Source organism: Sciurus vulgaris (genome assembly GCF_902686455.1).
Source record: "Sciurus vulgaris genome assembly, chromosome: 10".
Lineage (NCBI taxonomy): Eukaryota > Metazoa > Chordata > Mammalia > Rodentia > Sciuridae > Sciurus > Sciurus vulgaris.
This window is the reverse complement of record NC_136470.1, coordinates 142,233,229-142,254,449: the sequence shown is the minus strand read 5'-3', so window position 1 is coordinate 142,254,449 and position 21,221 is coordinate 142,233,229. Positions and strand designations below refer to the sequence as shown.

General features: G+C 48.8%; 2 protein-coding genes across 18 annotated transcripts in view; one reads left to right on the top strand and one right to left on the bottom strand.

The window, feature by feature from the left end:
* Positions 1 to 9,586, bottom strand: part of P2RY12 (purinergic receptor P2Y12) — a gene marked incomplete at its 3' end in the record, with an annotated part of 39,869 nt that extends 30,283 nt beyond the window's left edge. Inside the window, exons 1-2 of one of the 2 annotated variants that reach the window (XM_079100973.1) lie at positions 9,257 to 9,586; positions 2,151 to 2,251 (exon numbers count right to left, since the gene is read on the bottom strand). The remainder of the gene's footprint in view (positions 1 to 2,150; positions 2,252 to 9,256) is intronic. The other variant, XM_079100972.1, reaches the window with a different exon arrangement.
* The window catches only part of MED12L (mediator complex subunit 12L), a 250,273-nt gene that overhangs the window by 207,980 nt on the left and 21,072 nt on the right, over positions 1 to 21,221 (top strand). For 14 of the 16 annotated variants that reach the window (XM_079100926.1, XM_079100919.1, XM_079100922.1 and 11 more), the window contains 12 exons: positions 1,958 to 2,146; positions 2,680 to 2,754; positions 2,848 to 3,038; positions 3,817 to 3,978; positions 5,343 to 5,454; positions 7,356 to 7,445; positions 8,348 to 8,457; positions 8,655 to 8,790; positions 9,611 to 9,772; positions 11,462 to 11,824; positions 13,533 to 13,689; positions 16,867 to 17,078. In XM_079100926.1, the coding sequence (XP_078957052.1) occupies positions 1,958 to 2,146; positions 2,680 to 2,754; positions 2,848 to 3,038; positions 3,817 to 3,978; positions 5,343 to 5,454; positions 7,356 to 7,445; positions 8,348 to 8,457; positions 8,655 to 8,790; positions 9,611 to 9,772; positions 11,462 to 11,824; positions 13,533 to 13,689; positions 16,867 to 17,078 (1,959 nt within the window). The remainder of the gene's footprint in view (positions 1 to 1,957; positions 2,147 to 2,679; positions 2,755 to 2,847; positions 3,039 to 3,816; positions 3,979 to 5,342; positions 5,455 to 7,355; positions 7,446 to 8,347; positions 8,458 to 8,654; positions 8,791 to 9,610; positions 9,773 to 11,461; positions 11,825 to 13,532; positions 13,690 to 16,866; positions 17,079 to 21,221) is intronic. The other 2 variants (XM_079100927.1, XM_079100930.1) reach the window with 2 other exon arrangements.

Genomic DNA, 21,221 nt, shown 5'->3' with positions numbered 1-21,221 from the left:
AAATCAGCACACTACAGTGACACAGCCACATCAATATTTATAGCAGCTCAATTCACAATAGCTAAAATATGGATCCAACCTAGATGCCCTTCAACAGATGAACAGATAAAGAAAATGTGGCGCATATGCACAATGGAATATTAGTAAACCATAAAGAAGAATGAAGTAATGGCATTTGCCAGTAAATGGATGGAGCTGGAGAATATCATTCTAAGTCAAATAATCCAGTCCCAAAGGACCAAAGACTGACAGTTTTCACTGATATGTGGATGCTAATCCCCAATAGGGTGTGCTAGGGAAGAATAGATATACTTTGGATTAGGCAGAGGGGAGTGAAGGGGGAGGGGCTCTGGGGGTGGGAAGGACAGTGGAGTGAGTCAGACATTATGACCCTGTGTGCATATGTGATTACCTTACTGGTGTAGTTCTACATCGGGCACACCAGAAAGATGAGAAGTTACACTCCATTTATGTATGATGTCAAAATGCATTCTACTGTCATGTATAACTAATTAGGACGGATTTTAAAAATTAAAAAAAGACAAAAAAAATCCACTTGGACTTTCTCTCTTAGTATGAGTACATTCTTAATTTGAAATCGAGCTGGGTTCGTTTGTGTTTGCATTCAGTGTGGAGTCTCCGCCCCGCAGCCCTGTCACAGAACAACATGCTGCCCAAGGTCGCACTCCACGGAAGTGTCCTGGGAACCATGTCCTTACCCCTCCTGCCTGCTCACCAGCCTCAGTGTTCCCAGGTGTGCCCCTCCAGTCCTTAGGTACTCTGTTTTATCACAGAGGCGAAGTCCTCAGGACCGTGTTCTGTACTTTGTAGGGCTGTGGTCACCATGACAGAAGTCAGCTAAGCCGTGCGTAGGTGCTGACAGTCCCTGTGCCTTGGTTCCCAGCTCTGTGTGCCCACTGGTGTCCCTGGACGCATCTGCAATTTTTTTTGATACCTGGAGCTGACTAAAGCCAATGGGTGGGTGCGTGCAGGAGGAGGTGGTGGCTGGCGGGCTGTGGACTTTTGACAGCAGGCCCCAGAGGTCCCAGCCCGATAGTGCAGAGTGAAGAATGAATGAATGAACAATTCGATTCCTAGGGAAAAAGTGAGGACATCTGGGCACCTGCCCCTGAGCTCGATTTCCCTGGTCCGATGTGGAGCCAGGGTGTGCGATTGCATAAATGCCACAAGCGACTGATTTAATGGACCGCTCGCATCATGCCACCGGCATGGTGATTAGGAAAGAGGCTTCATCTGAAGCAGATGTGGGTCAGATCAAGCTCTGAACACTGATGGTTTTAAAACCCATTCAGTGCAAGAATTTGCCTTTGAAAAAATGGTGAAGAAAATCTAAGAATTTAAATGGGTAGAGACTCTCCAGGGGGCAGTTAGCCATGTGCACAGAGCCTCCTTAAGTCTTGGTAGACTCATCCACTCAGCAATTGTGCATTTCTGAAATTATAATAAATAACTGTATGGTAAATAGATGTGCACAATTGTTTATTTATAATGGTAACATATTCATAATAGTATAAGGAGAAAAATTTCTAAATATTTTATGCTATCTATCCAGTAGAATGTATTTTGTATATATGAAGAACATCTATAACATAGAATCATTATCACTATATCAAAAGCTTGAAAAACTTATTAAAAAACAGTAACCTAGAGGAAAGCTCTATTTACCAGTTGAAAACACATGCCAGTATTTTCTTTTTCTTTTTTTTGCACATTTGTTTCAAGTTTGTTTCTTCATTTAGTTTCCACTTTGTATTTTTAAGAAGTTATAATGCTAGAAATTTTGTGTTTGACATTTCTTCCAGCTACATGTTCACATGTGATTTTTTATGGGAAGACTCTTCCCAGTCTCACGTGCCCTTTTGCTCTGTGACCTAAGTGTCTGTTACATAAACATGGAAAGTCGTTCCTGTCGGCCTGACAGCCTTCTTCCTTTCAGGAGTGGGTAGGAGAACATTGCTTGAAAGAGCCTGAAAGATTATGTACAGACAAAGAGCTGATATTGGACCCCGTGCTTTCAAACATGCAAGCCCAGAAGTTGCTGCAGCTCATCTGCTACCCCCACGGCCTCAAGGAGTGCGCGGAGGGCGACAACCTACAGAGGCAGCACATCAAGCGTATCCTGCAGGTACCTCCGCCCTGCTGCGTTGACCAAGAGTAGCTGTCTCCTTCCTTGTCACTTCTGATCCTTAAGGTCAATTTGCTCCGATTTTCATTTGCCCAGTTTTCTTTCCTGTAGAATGGGCACAGTTTAGTGTTGGGTAGAAATAGATGCTGCAAATCGTATATACTCATCAGATAAACACTGGTGTTTCAAGTCTGTACTATATTTACATGAGAGATGATCTTCATGGAGGGACAGTCTTAAATGTGTTATTCAAGAATTAGTGAAATCATTTTGGAATGGGATTGGTTAGATAACCGGATTTTGAGAGTTGAAATGCTAGTTTTGTTCATCGCTGGCTCCTAGCTGAGTCAGGCAGGTTATACTGATGCTGCTGTTTGTCCCTTTGAGTATACGTAACAGGATCGGAAGCCTTTTACCCATTTAAGTTCTTTTATCATGTTTGATCATCCTGCTTTTTCTTGAGAGGGTGAATCCCACCAGGACTGATTGCTGGTTAATTGGGGTCTGCACTTTGAATCTTCCGTTCTCCCCAGAATCTGGAGCAGTGGACGTTGAGACAGTCCTGGCTGGAACTTCAGTTAATGATCAAACAGTGCCTGAAGGACCCTGTGAGTGTCTGTCGGGACCTGGGTGGGAAGAACCGAGCCCGGCGGCCGCCTGGGCTAACCAGGCCGTGTGCGCTGCCCTCCTGGCCACCCTAGGGCTCCGGTTCAGTGGCTGAAATGAACAACCTGCTGGACAACATTGCCAAGGCGACCATAGAGGTGTTCCAGCAGTCTGCCGACTTGAACAACAACTCCTCGCACTCGGGCATGGGCCTGTTCAACCCGAACGGCCTCGGGGGCGGTGACACCGGAAGCGCGAGGCAGAACGGAATCAAGACGTTCCTCAGGTATTTTCTGCAGTTCCATCGAGCTGTCTTAACTTGACACACGTAATGGTAAATCACATTTGCACAGCTCAGTAACTTTTTTCATTAAGGAGCAGAAAATGCGAAGAGAATAATGACTTCTGAGTGACAGTTCCTGTTATTTAATAGGTCAGAGGGCAGAGCTGGGGTGGGGGAGTTCTTGGCATTTTCTGTATCTGGTTGGGTAGGCCCAGACCCCTTGCAAGCACTGGTGAATGCACGTCGGATGCCTGTCTTCCCTTCCCTGGGCTGCTGTGTTCTGGGTGTTCAGTACCCGGGAAACACTTGGGCCATGTTTAGTAGCTGACAGCTTTGCACGGTAATTTGGGTTCTGATTTAGAACTGGCAGGCATGTGAAATCCCAAAATAATCCTTTAATCGTGACAGGAAGATTTGTATCTCATCATTTTGATAGAAAATGTTACTGGTGAATCTTAAAACGATCGTGATTCATGTGATTGAGCATAGTGACATTTCATGTCGCGACCATGATGAAAGTGTTGTTCGTTGGACCAAAGGGTCATTATGAATCAGAGAGCCAGAATCAGAAAAATGCTGGAGGAGAGCTGGGTTTACGGTCCCTCCCGAGCAGGCACCTTTCTGCTCCCTGGGTAAGTCCGACCGGCACGTGTGAGCAGGAAGGTGGTGCAAAGGTAAAAGGGATTTCAGGTAGTCTGCTTCTGGTGCTCTGGGGTTTCTGTGGTACTGCGAGAACAGAGACCCAGGCTTGCTCAGGTGTAACGCCTGTTTCTGATTTTAGTTCCTCTGAACGCAGGGGCGTGTGGCTGGTGGCCCCCCTCATCGCCAGACTGCCCACCTCTGTGCAGGGGCGGGTGCTGAAGGCTGCTGGGGAAGAGCTGGAGAAGGGGCAGCACTTGGGTTCTTCTTCGAAAAAGGAGCGTGACAGACAGAAGCAGAAAAGGTAGGCTCAAGGTGTGCCCTCCGTGTGTTTGACAGGCAGCCAAGGAAGTCCAGCTGTTGTAACCAGAGTGGCCCTTAGACCCAACGCCCGCCCGAACATAGTTTGCAAACAGAATGGGAAATCTTCTCTTAGGAAAGTCCCTGTTCCTAGACTGTTCCGGTAGAGACTTGGTGCACTAGTTCTCAATTCCGTCTATGCATCCAGGTCCCTCCTGAGCTGAGAACATTGACTCCAAGTCCCACTTCTGATCAGCGAGTCAGATCTGTAGAGCCACCTGCTTTCTGGATTTTATTTTTAATTATTTCTAACTTTCTTTAATTAATTAGAATACCCATGTTTAAAATACCCAAAATTACTTATAATTATTGCCATGCTGAACCTTGGAGTACTCTCTAGTATTTCTAACATTTAGGGCTCTTGTGCTCGATTAGACATTGAAACTTATAAACCACAAAACCAATTTTTTCTAGATCTATTTTATGCCCAAGAAAACGTTTCCGATGATTACGTTTTTAAATGAATCATTGTTACCCAACTCTGCATGTGTTTGGTTTGCCAAGTTCTTCCACCTACCAGAAGACACAGTTCTGATTTGCAAAGTGCATTTGCTGGTGGTGGTCATGTCTATACTGCCTGACTTCCCTCCCACAGGGCAGGCAGGTGGTATTACAGGGCTGAAAGCGTGCTGTTCTGCCCCTGTGAGACGAAGCTAAATATTTTGTCCTAGGTATCATTTTAAGAAAATTTTCTTTCCAATGTGGCACTGATTCATCAATTGTTCTCTAATTGCAGATACTTTGTTGAAATGCCAATTTAAAATAGAATTCTTGCCAGACACCTTGACGCCCCTATCCAGCTGTGGTGATATCAGGCACCTCGGTCACTAGCAAGAACCCCATTTTGGGAATCCTCACAGCTGATCCTCACTTTACCACCACCCTGCTGTTTGGTCTCAAAAACCTCAAGATAAAACTCCAAAATATTCATAACACACATAGAAAACTGTTTCCTAGAGTTTAAATAAACATGTTGTGTAAGGAATTTCTCAACTCTTCTTTCTATTCCGTGAATGAACTTATTTTAATGCTGATGTATGTTTTGACATTCTGCGGTTTGGTGTAAAACACAAACCCAGCACCCTCCCCGCAGCGTGGATCCAGGCATTAGAGCCTGTCAGCTCATTTAGAAGCATTAGTGCCTGTAATCTCATCAGCAGAGGTGTGACTGAACCTTCCAGGCAGGCTCTTCACCTAATAGGAAATACAGCAGAGCAGACCCAGGGAGGAAAGGGCCAGCGTGGGTGGAGCTGCGCAGGCAGGCGGGCCTTCCGAGCTTCTGAGGGACCTGCTCTCCTTCCCCCGCAGCATGTCTCTTCTGAGCCAACAACCTTTCCTCTCGCTGGTCCTTACCTGTCTCAAGGGACAGGATGAGCAACGTGAAGGTCTGCTAACGTCCCTCCAGAATCAAGTTAACCAGGTAAGGGACAGCCTGATGTCAGGCAGACCAGCAGCTCTCCAACAGCGTCCCTTTGTTTCCTTTCAAGCACTGAAGGTACTTGAGGGCCCACAGACTTGGATCCAAGGCCCAGAGGGGCTCTGCCTCCTGCCTGTCATCCTGGTCTCCAGGTTAACAGCGCATTTTAAACAGCATAGTGTAAACGGGCATGGAGTGAAGAGCTAAACCTAGGATGTTACCTGCAGCCTGGAGGCACGGTGGCTGCCGCTCCTCCAGCTGAGCTGCCCACCCAGGCAGGGTCCCCACCTGAGCTCTGCAGGCTCAGGAACTATCTTACTGGCCTGCGAGGGCTGGGTTGATGCCAGCCAAGTGCACGAGAAGTCACTCACACGTGGGAAGGTGTGCTTGTCCCTTCGCGAGCCCTGCGGGTGGGCTTTCCCGGCATGGTTCCTCTGAGCCGTTTGGGGCCCTGCGATCTCTGTACTGCGCAGGACCCGAGAGCCCGGTTGGAAGCTGCAGTGCGTGGCATCGCACCGAGTGAGCAGAAGGTGTGTGAGATGGCCTGTCCCAGTGTCCTGTGGCAGCTGCCTGAGGGACCCATGTCTCTTCTCCAGTTGCAGCGCATGGACAGGGAGAAGCACACGGTCTTCCCTGGGTCTCTGGCCACCTCTCCCCTGCTGGACAGGATGCTTTTAAAATGCAAAGCACTTACACTCCATGTCTAAGATGCTCCCATGTTCCTTTTAATACCTTGAATAAAAATTCAGGCTGGGCTAACTAGCCCCTACCACCTGGGGATCTCTCTTCCATCTTGCTTCCTCCCGGTGACGGCCTTGCTCGGTCCACACGGCCCACCGACGTGTCTCTGTTACTCCAGCTCCCCGAGCAAGTGCACCTTTTCTTCCCTTCAGCTGGGAGGACTCCCTCTCGGTGCCGGCCTGGCCTGCTCCTCCCTGCATCCAGATGTTGGTTCAGATGTCGCCTCCTTAGACCACGCTCACCTTTGTCCCTATACCCTGCCCTGCTTTGGCCACTTGGCACACTTGTTTTATTCATGCTGCTGCTGTGCTTGAGCTGCACAAGGACCCTTGTCCCTCGCTGCCCTGTGCCCTACCTTCGGCCTGGGGGCCCAGCCTCCCTGGGGTTTGGAGCACTCTCCCCTGGCACGAAGTGTGCCGTCAGGTCACCTGCTGGGAGGTTGCTCCACCGTGGCTCCCTGCGGCTCTGTGAAGTGTTCCCTTAGCTGCAGCATTTGCTGCTGTGCTGAGTTAGCTAGCCAGTCTGCTGGTCATCTGGGCCGGGTGTGGCCACTTGCGGCCGGCCTTTCCTCAGGAAGCTTTCCCGTCCTCAGCGCTGGCCTGAGTCAGCGAGGAAATGAAGAAGCAGCTCCCTTTCTAAATTGAAATGCTGCTCATGGTTGGTGTCCACGATGCCACACTTTTCAGAAGAGTACAAGGACTCAGTGTCCCTTAAGATAGCAAGCCTCCTCACAATGAGATCAATGTCATACACTTGTTAGGATTCACAGCACAGCCCTAGGAATCTCACTTGTTACCACCGTAAAATGTAATTCTCCCTCTTCAGCGTCTATCTTCACAAAGTCAGTGGAATCTTTTTTTTTTTTTTTTTTTTAATGTGATAAGGTTTAACTTGATGGCCTTCTAATGCTTTTTCCAAGACCTAGTATATACAGTTAGATAAGATCTACTTCCCCACTTTGAAAGGCAAACAAACAAAGAAATAGCCAGGTTTCTGTCTGCCTGGAGGATGAGGGGCAGAGCTGGAATTTTATGCAGCTTTCCTTGTTAAAGCAGAAGTTGTTTTTGGCTGTCAGGAAAAAGTTTAGTTTTACTTTAAATGTGAGAAAGATTCAGTTTTAATGGAGAAAAAGGTTTTTTTCCTTTTTCTTTTTTCGATCTTAGATTTTAAGTAACTGGAGGGAAGAAAGGTACCAAGATGACATCAAGGCTCGGCAGATGATGCATGAAGCGTTGCAGCTGCGCCTGAACTTGGTAAGGGGCGCGTCTGGTCCCCTCCTTTGCCCGTGTACGAGTGTGATGGTAGCTCCAGCGAGCATGGCCTGCAGGACAGGTGAGGCCTCCTGCCATCTGCCTCCGGCCACGCCCCTCCCTCGAGCCTCTCTTCTCCTTGCTCCCCTTCCTGCCTGGGGTGACCTCCAGGCGGCCATTCCTCTCCTCCATCCCCACCCACCCGCCCGCCCGGTGCCTCTCCCACTGGGTCAGTTTGTGTTGCTGCTGCGGGTAGCTCTAGATGAGCTATAGCCTTCAAGACATTTCCTTAAAGCCTGAAAGGCCTCCAACCCCAAGTCCTGGGAGGCCTCCCACGGAGCTGCTTAGGAAGGCCATCTCACAGGGGGCTGCATGGAAACGGAGATGTCCCCCATGCTGTGTGTTCCTTTGCATTTATTTTTGCCCTGCAGTGTCTGGCCTGAGGTTTTGGTGGTTATTTTTAACGAGGTCTTCTCACGTGGGACCTGGCAGGTCTGTGGGACAAGCCCCTGCTCATCCTCATATCCGCATATGGTCTATTCCAAGCGGTTCTGATCTCAGGCTTAGGCTCAGTGGGAAGAGAAGAGCACCCAGTTGCAGATGATTGGATTCAAGGGTTTGACTGTATTTAGGTTTAATCCAACTACAATTGCATCATTAAATTTAATATCATGAAAGATTAGGAAGAACAGAAAGCTCACTGTATCGGTGCCACACTTAGGTATTACCCTTTTAATATTTCAATGACCAACCTATGTTGAAAGAGCCAAATAATAGTGATAGATGTGTGGCTAAGTAAGAGAGAGGCTGGAGGGATCTATAATCGTACGGTAGAGCACCTCCCTTTTTTGGCTGCGTGAAGTGAGGGCTGGTGGCTTTCTCCTGTGCTGTGTTTTGCGTGCCAGGTGGGAGGGATGTTCGACACGGTGCAGCGGAGCACCCAGTGGACCACAGAGTGGGCCCTCCTGCTGCTGCAGACCATCACCTCGGGAACGGTCGACATGCACACCAACAAGTACGTTGCTGCCTTCCATGTGCATTCTGTTGCATGCTGCCTGGCGTGAGCTTTGACAGACTGATGACAAATGCTGTTACTTCCTATAGAGTCAGGTGTCATTAAAAATTGTGAGCCAACAGTAGAAATGCCCAGTTCATTAAGTGTGTTTTAGTTTTGATTTAGGGTGAAAGCAGTTGTTTTCCTTCCCCTCTTAGTGAGTTATTCACGACCGTTCTTGACATGCTGGGAGTTTTGATCAATGGGACCTTAGCTTCTGACCTGTCAAGTGCGTCTCCAGGGGGATCCGAGGAGAACAAGCGCGCATACATGAATCTAGTCAAGAAGCTGAAAGTAAGTCTGTGGTCAGCCTAGTTATAAGTTGTTATGGATTTATTACCAAGTGCATGAGTGCATGTTGTTTTCTTTTTACTACTCATTAATTTAAATATTCATTGCATTCAGATTAATTTAATGTATTTGCTGTTTATTTTACTTCAGCTTACCAATACCCAAAAGTTACAAGCATCCTGAAGAATTTCATTAAAAAATTAAACAGTAACAGTGTTTAAATTTTTAAGAGACATTAGAAATGCATTATCAGATGTATGACCAAACTGCCAGCATTGGATCTAGGATATGTCCAAGCTCAGACGTGGGCGTGTAGTTGAAAAACAAGCCTCTGTGTTGATGCTGTGAATCCAAGGCATCTGACTAACCACTAACACAGTCTTCGAGACGAACTCTAAGTAAATCGTACGACAAAGAAAGTGTATCCGCTGATCTTAAAATAGCCGATAAGGAAGAAAGCAGTGGTTACCTTGCCGTCTGGCCCTGGACAGCGAGAACTGGGCTCGGGGCTCCTGTCCTCCGGCTGCAGATGGCACCCTGATTCTGTCGCTTCAGCACTGTGATGCTCCTTGTGTAACAACCCTGCCCGTGTGTGTTCTATTTGTGCTTAAATAGAAGAAACGAAACAGGCCAGCCTGACTTGGCGCTCTTCCACAGACCACGTCCAGGGTTAAAGAACACGCTGACTCCAAAGTGGGAAGGTCCCCGGGGAGCTTCCTTCTCCCCGACTTGTGCCTTCACCGCCCTCTCTGAATCTCCGGCCCACTTCTCTTTCTCACCTCCTTTTTCCTTTCTTCCTTTCTTTTTTTTTTTCCCCTTTCAGAAAGAGCTGGGAGACAAGCGATCAGAGAGCATTGACAAAGTCCGGCAGCTGCTGCCTCTGCCGAAGCAGACGTGTGACGTCATCACCTGTGAGCCTATGGGCTCCCTGATCGACACCAAGGGGAACAAGATCGCAGGATTCGACTCCATAGATAAAAAGCAGGCAAGAGTAAATGATCTTTCCTGTGCATGGGCGCAGCTCTTCACAGGAACCAGTACAGCTTCTTATCTTACCAGACGGTGTATAAGCCGCCTCAGTTTTGCATTTCCTTGATTTTTTTTTTTAAGGCATATTCTTGCCATCTAAATACAGTGGTCATTGACATCATAACATAAACAGGTCAAATCTTTGATCTTAATTTACAGTGTTTACCTTGGTTTAAGGAAATATCTGAAATCTACCAAGTGAAAACTAAGTAAAAACTTACTGTCAAAAGCCAGCAAAGAGCACTTTTTATTTTACTGCAGAGTGCAAGAAGAGTGGACTTAGAAAAGACAATTTTTATTGATAAACATCTTCATGCACTATGTAAAATCTTTTGAGTAGAATTATTTTAAATGGCATTTCGTATTCTTACCAAACAATATTAACGAAGCACTTGCTTTATATACAAGATTAAAGCAGGTTCTCTGCATGTAAGAAGAGCTGTCAGTTACTCTCTCAGTGAACAGTGAGCAACCACAGATATTCCACAGTCACAGAGATAAAAGACAGAGCTGTCCCCTCAGGAGGAAGTAGGTAGACAATTACCAGTGAGGTTTGTGGGTTGTGGTGCTGAGAGTGTACTAGGGGGTCTGAGGAGGGACTGCCAGCTCAGATCGGGGGAGGAGGTTGGAGCAGACTCCTTGGAGTAGTGGACTCCTGGGTGGTTTGGAAGGGGGCAGGGAAGAGCATGGGGCAGGCAGGCAGAGGGGTTGTGGGGAGACCTGGAGGAATGTGTCTTTTAGGGACAGGCGGTGCTGCCCTAACTCAGGGTCACCTGGGCACCCAGCACCAGCATGGTCACAGAAAAGTCTGGATCACAAGCCAGCTGAGCGTGGGCTCCCTGGTGGAGAGACGGCTGGAGTGCCCTTGGACGTGGGGCATTCCTGCCCAGGGGTCTCCTCAAGACTGATGCTATCTTACAGGTGGTAATTAGCCTTGGTTTTGGGCAAAGTCACCCACGGAAGAGCAAGTGTAGATAAGCCCACATCCTGTGGCATGACTAGATGGTTATTTGGGGGCCATTTTGAGAGAAAACGTGTTCAAATTGGTATATGAGGGAAAGTACTAAGAAACATCACCAGCCAATGTTAGAAGAAAGACAGTTTGGTTTTCCGAATCAGAATAGCATTCCTCTTCTAGGGTCATCAGAGATGAGCTGGAATTGAAAGACTGTTTGAACATGCTACCATATTCCATTCAGACATGATACTACTTTATCCAGGGACTGGTTTACTAAGTGCATGAAAGGTCTCCATATTGAATCAAGTCCTACAGGTTTGGACAGCTTGTGGAGATTTAGAACTGGCCATAATCCAGTAAGAAAGATGAACTTTTCAGTATATTTTAGAACTTTATTATTTGTTTTGCTAAAACAAATTCAATGCAAGATGCCGTTTTATGGTAAAGTATACCAGGCTAGTTTGTTTTGCCTGAACAGAGTGCATGTGGGACAGAGAACCGTGGAGGTGAGCACGGGGCCTGAGCCCTGGCCACCGCTCTGGGGTGCCAGGCTGGGCACCCTGCCTGCTGAGTCCTGGGTCTCTGATGCCGGCTGCCTGGTGCTCTCTGGGCCGCTGTCCAAGCAAGCCTGGCCTGTAAGTCACAGGAGCGCCGAGGGCGGCGTCACAGAGCGCTGTTTTACCATAGGGCCTCCAGGTCTCCACCAAGCAGAAGGTGTCCCCGTGGGACCTGTTGGAGGGCCAGAAGAACCCTGCTCCTCTGTCCTGGGCCTGGTTTGGGACCGTCCGCGTGGACCGGAAAGTGACCAAGTACGAGGAGCAGCACCACCTGCTCCTGTACCACACGCACCCCACGCCCAAGCCCCGGAGCTACTACCTGGAGCCGCTGCCCCTGCCCCCCGAGGAGGAGGAGGAGGAGCCTGCCTCGCCGGTGTCTCAGGAGCCCGAGAGGAAGTCGGCCGAGCTCTCGGACCAGGGGAAAGCCGCGACCGAGGAAGAGAAGAAGAGCAAGGGCAGGAAGCGCAAGGCGAAGTCCAGCTCCCGGGTGGATGTGAGTGTGCGGGGCCACACCCCAGGCCTGGTCAGCGCTGACCGCAGGTCCGAACGCTGGGACGGGGCCAGGGTGGCGGAGCTGAAGCTGTGCTTCGCCCCCTCCGTTGGGCAGGGCTGTTGGAGTTCAGCCTTCTGCTGAGTACTGTCGGGCTCCGGGCGGTGCCTCATGGCTTCCTCGGGGTTGAAATCTTGATATTTTGACCCTATAAAACCCCATCCTCTAACTATTTTTATGACTAGGCAATTTTAAAATATTTATTGTACTCTGGGTGGTTGATGTCTCCAGCAGGGAAAGTTCCCTAAGAGCCACCTGGTGTGGCCGCTCTGCCGGGTTTCTCCACCTGTGGTACCTACCCTCCTGTTTCATATTTCATAGGAGGTGAAGTGAAGCTGATTTAAAATACTTCACCTCTCACTCCCCTGTTGGTACTCCTTACCAACAACAGTGTTTTCTTTCAAACAAAAGAGATGTGTCGGACAATAACTGAGGCATGATTTTATAGAGCATGAGATAGAATGTTCAAAGTATCTTTCCACTCAAACCACCTGGAAAACACTGGACAGGAATTTGAGATTTTTTTCTCTAAAATCCAAGGGTGTTCTTGCCGCATAATGTATGAGATATTCAGTTTCACATTTAGACATTCATGGGCAGTTATTGTTCACCTGTGTCAAGACCAGGTGAGCCGCTGGCTTGTTCTAGAAATGGCCACTGTCTTCTGGGGCTGCTTGACCTCAGTGCCCCCTTCTCCAACACTCCTCCTGTAGATATCGCTTCCCCTTGAGGGTTCGTTTAATGTGGTCAGGCTCACGCCCCCCCTGCTGGGCCCTCCCAGCATGCAGGTCCACAGGGATGGACTTCTGCTCTTTGTGGCCTCAGGAGCCCTAAGCGCAACCCAGGAGAGCCTGGCCAGGTCCCCTGCTCCTGCCCTCCCCCCACGTCCTCTCTATGGGGTGTGTACTTCTGACACTTCTGGGTATACTTTCACAGTCCCTCACCCTGCAGGGTTCGCTTAGGGAAGGGTGGGGAGTGGGGAAATGGAGAACTGGCGGGGAGCCTTGGAGCCCGAGAGTGGCCGTGAGGAAGCACGGTGCTGTCTTCAGAGCTGCAGGCAAGACTGTCTGGTAGGATCTGTTCCCAACCGTGGGACCTTCCGACCTGATTCTCGGCAGAGCCCAAGGAATCAGGAAGGCTTTCGGGAGGACAGTCTCCAGAGACCCAGCAGCAAGGGCTCCCTCAGCCACGGGCCTTGTCCCGCAGTGGAGACTGCGTGCGCTTTCAGCGCTTCCCCCGCTGCTCGGTTTTGCTCTTGGGTGCTCGGGATTGAGAACAGGGCCTTGCGCGTGCTAGGCGAGCCCGCCACCACTGGGCTACACCCCAGCCCCACTCTCAGTATTTGAAAAAATCGTTCAAAAGGTATCATTTCCATCTCTGCCACTGCAAGGCAAGTGCTTTTTATTTGACTTTATTTCATTTCGGTGGTGCTGGGGGGCACGCTCAGGCCGGAGCCTGCTGGCCGCATCATCAGCCAGATGCTCAGATGAGTGTTTTGAGAACAGGCTCATTCTTGCTTTCCAGCCTCCCTTTTATAAAAACAGCTTGTACCCTGGGACAGGAGACATCTCAAATACCAAATAGGAAGAGTTTGCATTAATCGCTGTGTGGCGTATGGAGGTGAACTCTCTGCTTTGTCTTTGCTTTGAAGGAATTTCCACAGAGCAGCATATACCGAGTGCCTCCCAACCACTCCCCCATTTCCTCCCAGATGATGCCGCATCCGCAGTCCGCCTTGTGGGGCTACAGCCTCGTGGGCCAGCCGCAGCCGCCTGGCTTCTTCCTCCAGAACCAGGCTCTCACTCCAGGTAGGTGCGCAGAGGGCCCAGGCGGCTCTCTCCAAGAAGAGACGGAGCCCGGGTCCTCGTTGCTTTTAGAGCAATACTTCCACGAAGCTTGTGAATGGCAAGAGCTGTGTTTAGTTGACATCTCCATAATTCCCCCACTCCAAGTGGGTTTTTCTTCTTCTAAAATAAGGTTCCAGCTGGGTGTGTTGGCTCAGGGCAGGGGTCCCAGCTACTCAGGAGGCTGAGGCGTGAGGACCAGTTGAGCCCAGGAGTCCAAGCCCAGCCTGGACAACTTCGTGAGACCCCATCTCAAAACATAAAGCTGTTTTAGTTTTGAGTATATGTGCTGATTTTATAATTTTCTTCTCGTGTTAAAATAAATCACCATTAATTAAAGTCTAAACTATGAGATATAAAGTTGCTTAAAGCTTTATGTTGTGAAATTTGCAAACATTTTAATCAGATATAATTCTTAGTGGCATTTAGAAGATTAGACAATATCATAGTGTCTTTTGTCTTAATGTGAATTTTAAATCATATCATGGAACAACTTGGAACTTTACTTCAGCAGGTACATTGAGGTAATCAACAAGGAAAACTACCACATCTACAGTGAATGCACCTGATCGTAAAATCGTTTTCTGTTAAGCCCAATGAGATTCAACAGAAGGATTTTTAAATAAAAGCATCTCTTAATTAGAAATCAGTTTAATTTGAAGGACCAAAATGCCTATAATCGTTTAAGGCATTAAGTAAATCTGTCATGCACACAGGTACATGTGTAAATTTAAATGTCAGATGGACACGACCCCATAAGGTGGCCTGGCACAGCAGGCGTGCGGTACCGGCACTTGCATACTCCGCCTGGGTCATCCGTGCTTGCTCTGCCCGTGTGCTCTGCACTGGATGCTGGCTGTGGGTCTGGGCAGGTGCCCCTTCCTCAGGGAGGCTATTGGTCAGTGCCAGCTGCCCTGCTGGAAAGGCCAATCACATGCCGGCCTGCACTGCATGCCCCTCCCCGTCCCTGCTCCTCGGAGGTCAGCTCTTGCCCGTGTCTTGCTTTCTTATTGGTCTGTTATCTTCGCTCCCCAGGGGGTAAGCCCCCTGAAGGCCGGGGTTTCTCTGTTACAGTCACTAACGTGTCCCCAAAGACTGCATTGCCTCCTAAAAACCGACTGTTGGCTGGGCTCAGTGGTGTATGCCTGCAGCCGCTACCCAGGGAGGAGGCAGGGGTCCCTTGACCCAAGAGTTCAAGGTCAGTCTGGGTAATGAGGTGAGACTCCATCTCAAAAAATAAAAGAAATAAAAGGCTGTGAATGAATGAACACAGACCACTGTGATCATGGAGTGATCAAACCAGGCCTGGCAATCAATGCGGAAACCAGCCTACCAGTGTCTTTTTTGATTTTCTCTTATTAATGGCAAGGTCTGTGTCATCTTTTTAGCCATTTTGAGCTTTTTAGATGTTGAAGAGGAACCTCGGTACTGTCTGCCTGGAGGTTAGCTCCCTTGTAGGAGCAACCCTTCCCTAGTCTGTCAGGGTGGGAGAGGGCCCTTAGGTCTGGGCACCACACAAGGACGTGGTTGGAAGAAGAGTGATTCCTGAGGGTCTAAGTGCATTTGCTGGGTTATAAAGAGGAGAACACCGTGACGTTGCAGCTGTATGTACAGTAGGATTCCATGCACGTGTGTTCAGAGACCCGGCACGCAAGCATATTCCCAGCCTCTCCTCCTAGCAGGTGCCCGGTGAGCACGGGCACAGTGGGAGGAAACGCCAGGGAACAGTGGCACTCAGTTCAGAATGGCGTTGGGTGGAAGGTGAAGGGAGGAGCCGTGGGAAGCATGGGGACCCCAGCCGAGTTTTAAGTTCACCTTTAGGAGCACCAGTCATACACGAGTTAGGAAGATCAACAGAACGTGGACCGGCAGCCAGGCGTGTGGTGTGTGCCTGCCGTCCAGCCACTCAGGATGGAGGCTGGGGACCTGGGCGGGTGCGAGGCTCTGTCTCAGAAAACAAAACAAAGGAACACAAGGGAGAAAGGAACACATCACCATCTGCTTTTAGCAAGTTTCCCCTTTTTCACAGATGAGTCCAAGTCATGATTCATGCAGGTGGAGTGCCAGGGTCATCCCTGCCGCAGCGGGGTCACCTTGTGTCCCTCGGTTTACATTGCTGTGCTGCTTGAAGGGTCTTCCGTCACGCTGCTGAGTCACTTCCACAGTCACACTGCTGACGGGACAGAGCCTGTAACCGCACAGGTTCCCAGTGAACCCTCTTGGAATATTTGTTTCCATCACACAAATTGCCTTTCAGAAATGGTGCCATCTTTATTTACCCACAACTTTCCTCATTCCATATACATCAAAGAATGTAGAGTATTTTTAGGGAAGGAATGATGGGCATTCATTGTAAAGCCAGAAAATTTCTAATTCATGATGGCATTTGACAAACTATATGCAAACATGCTAAGGATTTCCTTTGGTTTCTCAAGCAACAGTATCATGGTGTCCAGTTTATTTGATTTTCAGCCTTCAGAAAAGAAATGTTTTTTTCTTTATATTCTTGGTATTTAAAGTTTCAGAGCATTTAAAGTCTTTTTTTTACTTTTTACATGTAAATATATGGTGCTGAGAATCGAACATAGTGTGTCACACGTGCCAGGCAAGGGCTCTACCACTGAGCTACAGTCCCAGCCCTGAAGTCTTTAAAGTGTTTTCACGCCTCTGTTCTATAAAACAGACATTCTTATTTTGCCATAGTAAAGAGCTTAAACAACATGAGCTTCGAATTTGTTTAAAATCACGAGAAGGTCTGTGTGCCCAGCTTAGGACACTGGCCAGAATGCACTATGGATGTGTTTCATGCAGGTAGCTTTTTCTGAGGGCCTTGCGTGAGTCAGAGCCCCATAGTTCTGGAATCTGCCAGATCCTCCGTGTTTCAGGCATGTCATTGTGTCCTCCACAGTGCAGCCTCCACAAAGTCGGACCGTGGTGTTGGAACCAGGCTGTCACTCTCTCTGTCTTTCGGAGGTGCTGCAGCTCTTCACAGATCTCACACATCTTGCGGCACAGAGGACACTATCCTGTCTTCCGTTCTGCTCTCAGACTGAGGCTAGGACTGTGAGATCTCTTGCACGTTGATAAGGAAGAGCTGTTGCTTAGCCGCCTGAGAACACCCTTCCTTTGATTGCCTCATAGGTGGCTCCAGGTTGGACCCTGCAGGCTCCTTCGTCCCAACCAACACCAAGCAAGCCCTGTCCAACATGCTGCAGCGGCGCTCAGGAGCCATGATGCAGCCACCCTCCCTCCACGCCGTCACCTCGCAGCAGCAGTTGATCCAGATGAAGCTTCTGCAGCAGCAGCAGCAACAGAGGCTTCTCCGGCAGGCCCAGGCCCGGCCTTTCCAGCAGGTTTGTCCAGGCCCCCAGTGGCGTGCCCTGCATTCCCTCCTCTGGCTGGGGACGAGGTCGGGCATGTGGTGCGTCTTCCCTGTGTGCATGTCCCATTCCCATACACACGTGAACCTGCAGGTGTCTGTCCTCTTCACTGCATAGAAGTCATGTTCCTCCTTCGAATTTTATTACCGTGGATCAAAGCAGAAGTCAGGACAGGTTAGGTGGATTAAAAGTGTGTCTCAGAATAAAAGGGAGCCTCGAGAGTTTCTGGTTGATGAGAGGAAGGTGCCTTCCCCGCAGGCCTCCTGTTGGGCTCTCCTGCTGCAGCTCCCTGTCAGCTCTTCTGCCGGGTGTGATCTCTAGATCTGTCTCTGCCAGCTTGTCTCTGATGCCCGGATGTTGCTTAGGTTTCTCCAACAGTGCCTGGCCTTGACTTTATTATTTTCTTAATCACTAATAAGGTCTGTAGCTGCATAGCAGACAGTGAGCAATGACAACTGGCACTCAGAGTGGGGCACATTCAGTTCTTAACTCACAATTCTATCTTTGTGCCCTTTTTATTAGATGGTGTTTAGCATCAGTGGAAGTTGCACAAAACTTAGTGTAGACTCAGGAAATCTGCGAATCTGAACAGTATATTTAGGTAAAAGGAGTGAGGTGAGATGGTGACTGTTTTCTGGTGTCTGTGTACTTCGTGTTTCCTGACTTTTCTGAACTGCAGCGTGGGCAAGAACTGACCCCGAGGGAGCATGTCTCACCCTTTATCAGCTGCCCTGTCCCCCAGTGCCTGTGATGGTTCAGGTAGCTTTGCGTTCCTCCAATGGACTAGCCATCTAAAGATGTGCCCTGCTCTAAGAAAAATCACTAAACCGGAAATGGCAAGAAATTTGAGTGCTTTATTTAAAAATAGCCTTTGCCTTTTGGGTGATTTTCTAGGCATTTCCCCATTGTATAACTCGTGGCACTTCCACGTTTGGGCCACTTAGTGATTTGGTGGCTTGGAGGTGGCGACATTAGTCATTCATTCTTTTTTTTGTGTGTGGGGGTTACTAGGAATTGAACTCAGGGGCACTCAGCCACTGAGCCACCTCCCTGGCCCTATTGTGTATTTTATTTAGCGACAGGGTCTCCCTGAGTTGCTCAGTGCCTCCCTTTTGCTGAGGCTGGCTTTGAACTTGAGATCCTCCTGCCTCAGCCTCCCGAGCTCCTGGGATTACAGGTGTCTGCCACCAGACCTGGCAGAGATTAGTCATTCATTCTTAAAAAAGATTTGTAGTTACCTGAGTTAAAAGAAGGACCAAGGAGAAGAAACTAGAACTACCAGAGGATGTGGACAGGCATCATTGCTTGTGGGCTCTCTCTGACCTCTAGTTACTGGCTTAAACCCTGGGCATTGGGCAAGATGGGTCTAAGTTGCTTCTTATGTAAATCATGAGAACTTGATTAAATGTTTAAAACCATCATTGGTTTTGCTTAAATGAGCAACATGTTTGGAGCCATTTAAAACATCATTCAGGCTTTAGCTCTTCCTGGGGATAAGCAAAAATAGTTATGGTAGTGCTTCGGATCTTTATTGAGAGGAATAAAAAATTTGCTAGATGTTGATAAACCATCGCAGTAGAGTGGGGTTAGCCCCCTTTTATAGCAATCAAGCCTAAGCAGAGTCTGCCCTATTTAGTTCTTCACGTCACCCTGCCGTCACGAGCTACTCTTTTCCTTATTTATAGCCCACTTTTCAGCTGTTCCTGCTGGATTCAGCTTCGAATCACCGTAAGGGCTTCTGCGCACTGGGTTGAGCCACGGGCCACTCACAGGCGGATGTGCCGCCTCTTAAAGCTCCACTTCCTATAGCTGTGACCAGCGCTTTCCCATCAAGCAAACATGTCCCAGGGAGTTTAATAGAATAAACTCTGTTTACTCACAAGACATCCTTGCACATCTGGAGAAGGCAGGCTGTGACCACATGTCCTGCTGCTGCCGTCACTCCCTCCGCCTCCTCGGAGACTCAGGCTCCCCCACTCTCTCCTTGCGCACCACCCGGGGCCGACTGACTGGCACTCGTGGGAGCCCACGGCTGTGCACTCAGTTCTTCCCGATTTGTGTGTGCATTCTGCCATATGTCAGATTTGTTTTCTTTCCTTGATTTACTGTTTAAATGCTTGGTTTCATAACAGTGGTCACACAACAGTCACGCCCCCGCCCTCTACATTCTTGTGTTTTCTGTTGTGGTGTGTGGTTGTCATCTTCCCCTCACACTCTTCTTTCTCAAGTCTCCCAGCTTCACAGACAGGCATGCCTGTCTCTCTCACCCCTCTTCAAGGCTGGTAACCGAGGAAGACGGCACTGATGTCAGGAAGAGGGGCTCGTGCACCGTGGGAAACTCATCCTGCAAGAGCAGTGGAGATGCGCCCTGGGTTCCCGCGGGGCTGCGTGCAGGCGGCTCTGCGGAGATGCCAGCGCCTTTCCTCCCCAGTAGATGATGCATGGCTGTTGATATGCCTGGCCGCGAGCTCAACCCCATTTAGTGGCAGGAGAAACTTCTCCTGGTAGCCATTCTTTAAAATCTGGCACAGAGCAGAATTTCATGGGTTGTTAGAGCGTGTGGTGCTGGGCAGTTTTCTTACTCCAGAAGTCCTTTTCCCTAGATGTAGCAACACGTTGAGATTCTCGTTCATTTTACTCTTCACGGCTGATCTTGGAGTTTCTGCAGGCACTTTCGTAGTGTGAGGGGTTTCCGGGCCCTGGTGGGGGCTGCTTTCTTGGCCAGTGGTTGCCTACTCTTCTTATGAGATCAACCTTGGCCTGTCAGTATTGTGTGTTATCCCCTTTATTCACTGAGCACACGGGAGAAATGTCTGAGATGCTCCTTAAATGCACAGATGCAGGATTTGAGCAGCTGTTTGCAGCAGCCCAGAGCTTGCGGTAGCCTGAGCCCCAGCAGCATGGCCTTTACGCACACGCTCGCTCCTCTCAGCTGGTCCTCTGAGTGCTTCCAGAAGGGCTGGCTCCCATGGGACTTCTGCTCCTATTATTTCAGAAACATAGATGCAGCAGAGGAGACATGCATTCCTGAATTCTGGATGTGTCTCAGTCCTTACGGGACCTCTTAGCCTCTTCCCACAACTTTAGCTGGTCCATGATGAAGCTAGAATACTGTTATAGAATGACTCTCTCGTTCCACTGCACAGAGTGGATGTGAGTGCCAGGCAGTCCTGGAATTTTCTAGTATGGATCATCTTCTATTTCCTCAAGAATGTCTGAAGATGTTGTTTTAGGGTCTAGTCAAATTATTTGATCTAATAATCATTATAATTGAGTGTGTCTTTTTACAGCTGTGCTGTCTGAGCACAGGCACAAAGACGATTTGACAAGGAAACCTGTTTTCATTCTTCCTAATTATAGTCTCCATCCAGGAAATGCGTGGCCTCCGTCCCCTCTCACTGTCCCTAACCTGGAAGGAGTGTCCTGCTGCCCGCCGTGTCTCAGCCTCCTCTGTAGACCAGCGCTCACGCACGCTTCCTCACAGGCGGCTATGGGATGTGGGACTGTGAAGGGGCAGGAGGCGGCTCTCAGAGCAGGGGCCAGCTCGGAGTAGGCGCTCAGGAAATGTCAACGGCGGCTCCTGCTGTCGCTGTTGGGTATTATGTTCCTGGTTTTCTTATTTGAAATTCTTATCCCATAAAAGTAATCTTTTTTCCTTAAATATGTTAAGCATGAAGATAAAGGCATGTTAAATGCTTTATTTGCATGATTACTTTAATTGTCTTGCTCATTGACAATAGTAGAACAGACTAGCTAGTAAACGGAGTGTTGTCTGGTTTTCCTAGTGGTCATGTTGGTTTATTGGAGTCCGTGTTCCCACTGTCTAGCTGTGTTCTAAGCCGAGAGAGGCACACCCTCGTCTCCCTGTTACAGCCGTGTCGCTGGGGCTCTCAGAGTGAGACACTGGTTCAGTGTGCAGAGAGCTGCTTGGCATGCTTTCCGGTCGCCCGGTCTTGCACTCGGTTCTTCTCTTCTGACAGCATTCAACTTCCCTCCCCAGAAAAAGGACTCAGTTGTATAACCTTGATTTGTGGTGTCGCTTTATCCCGCTTTCTCCTTCAGCACATGAAATCATTTTGACATTGTTTGTAATCATCAATGCCAGACTGTTTAATT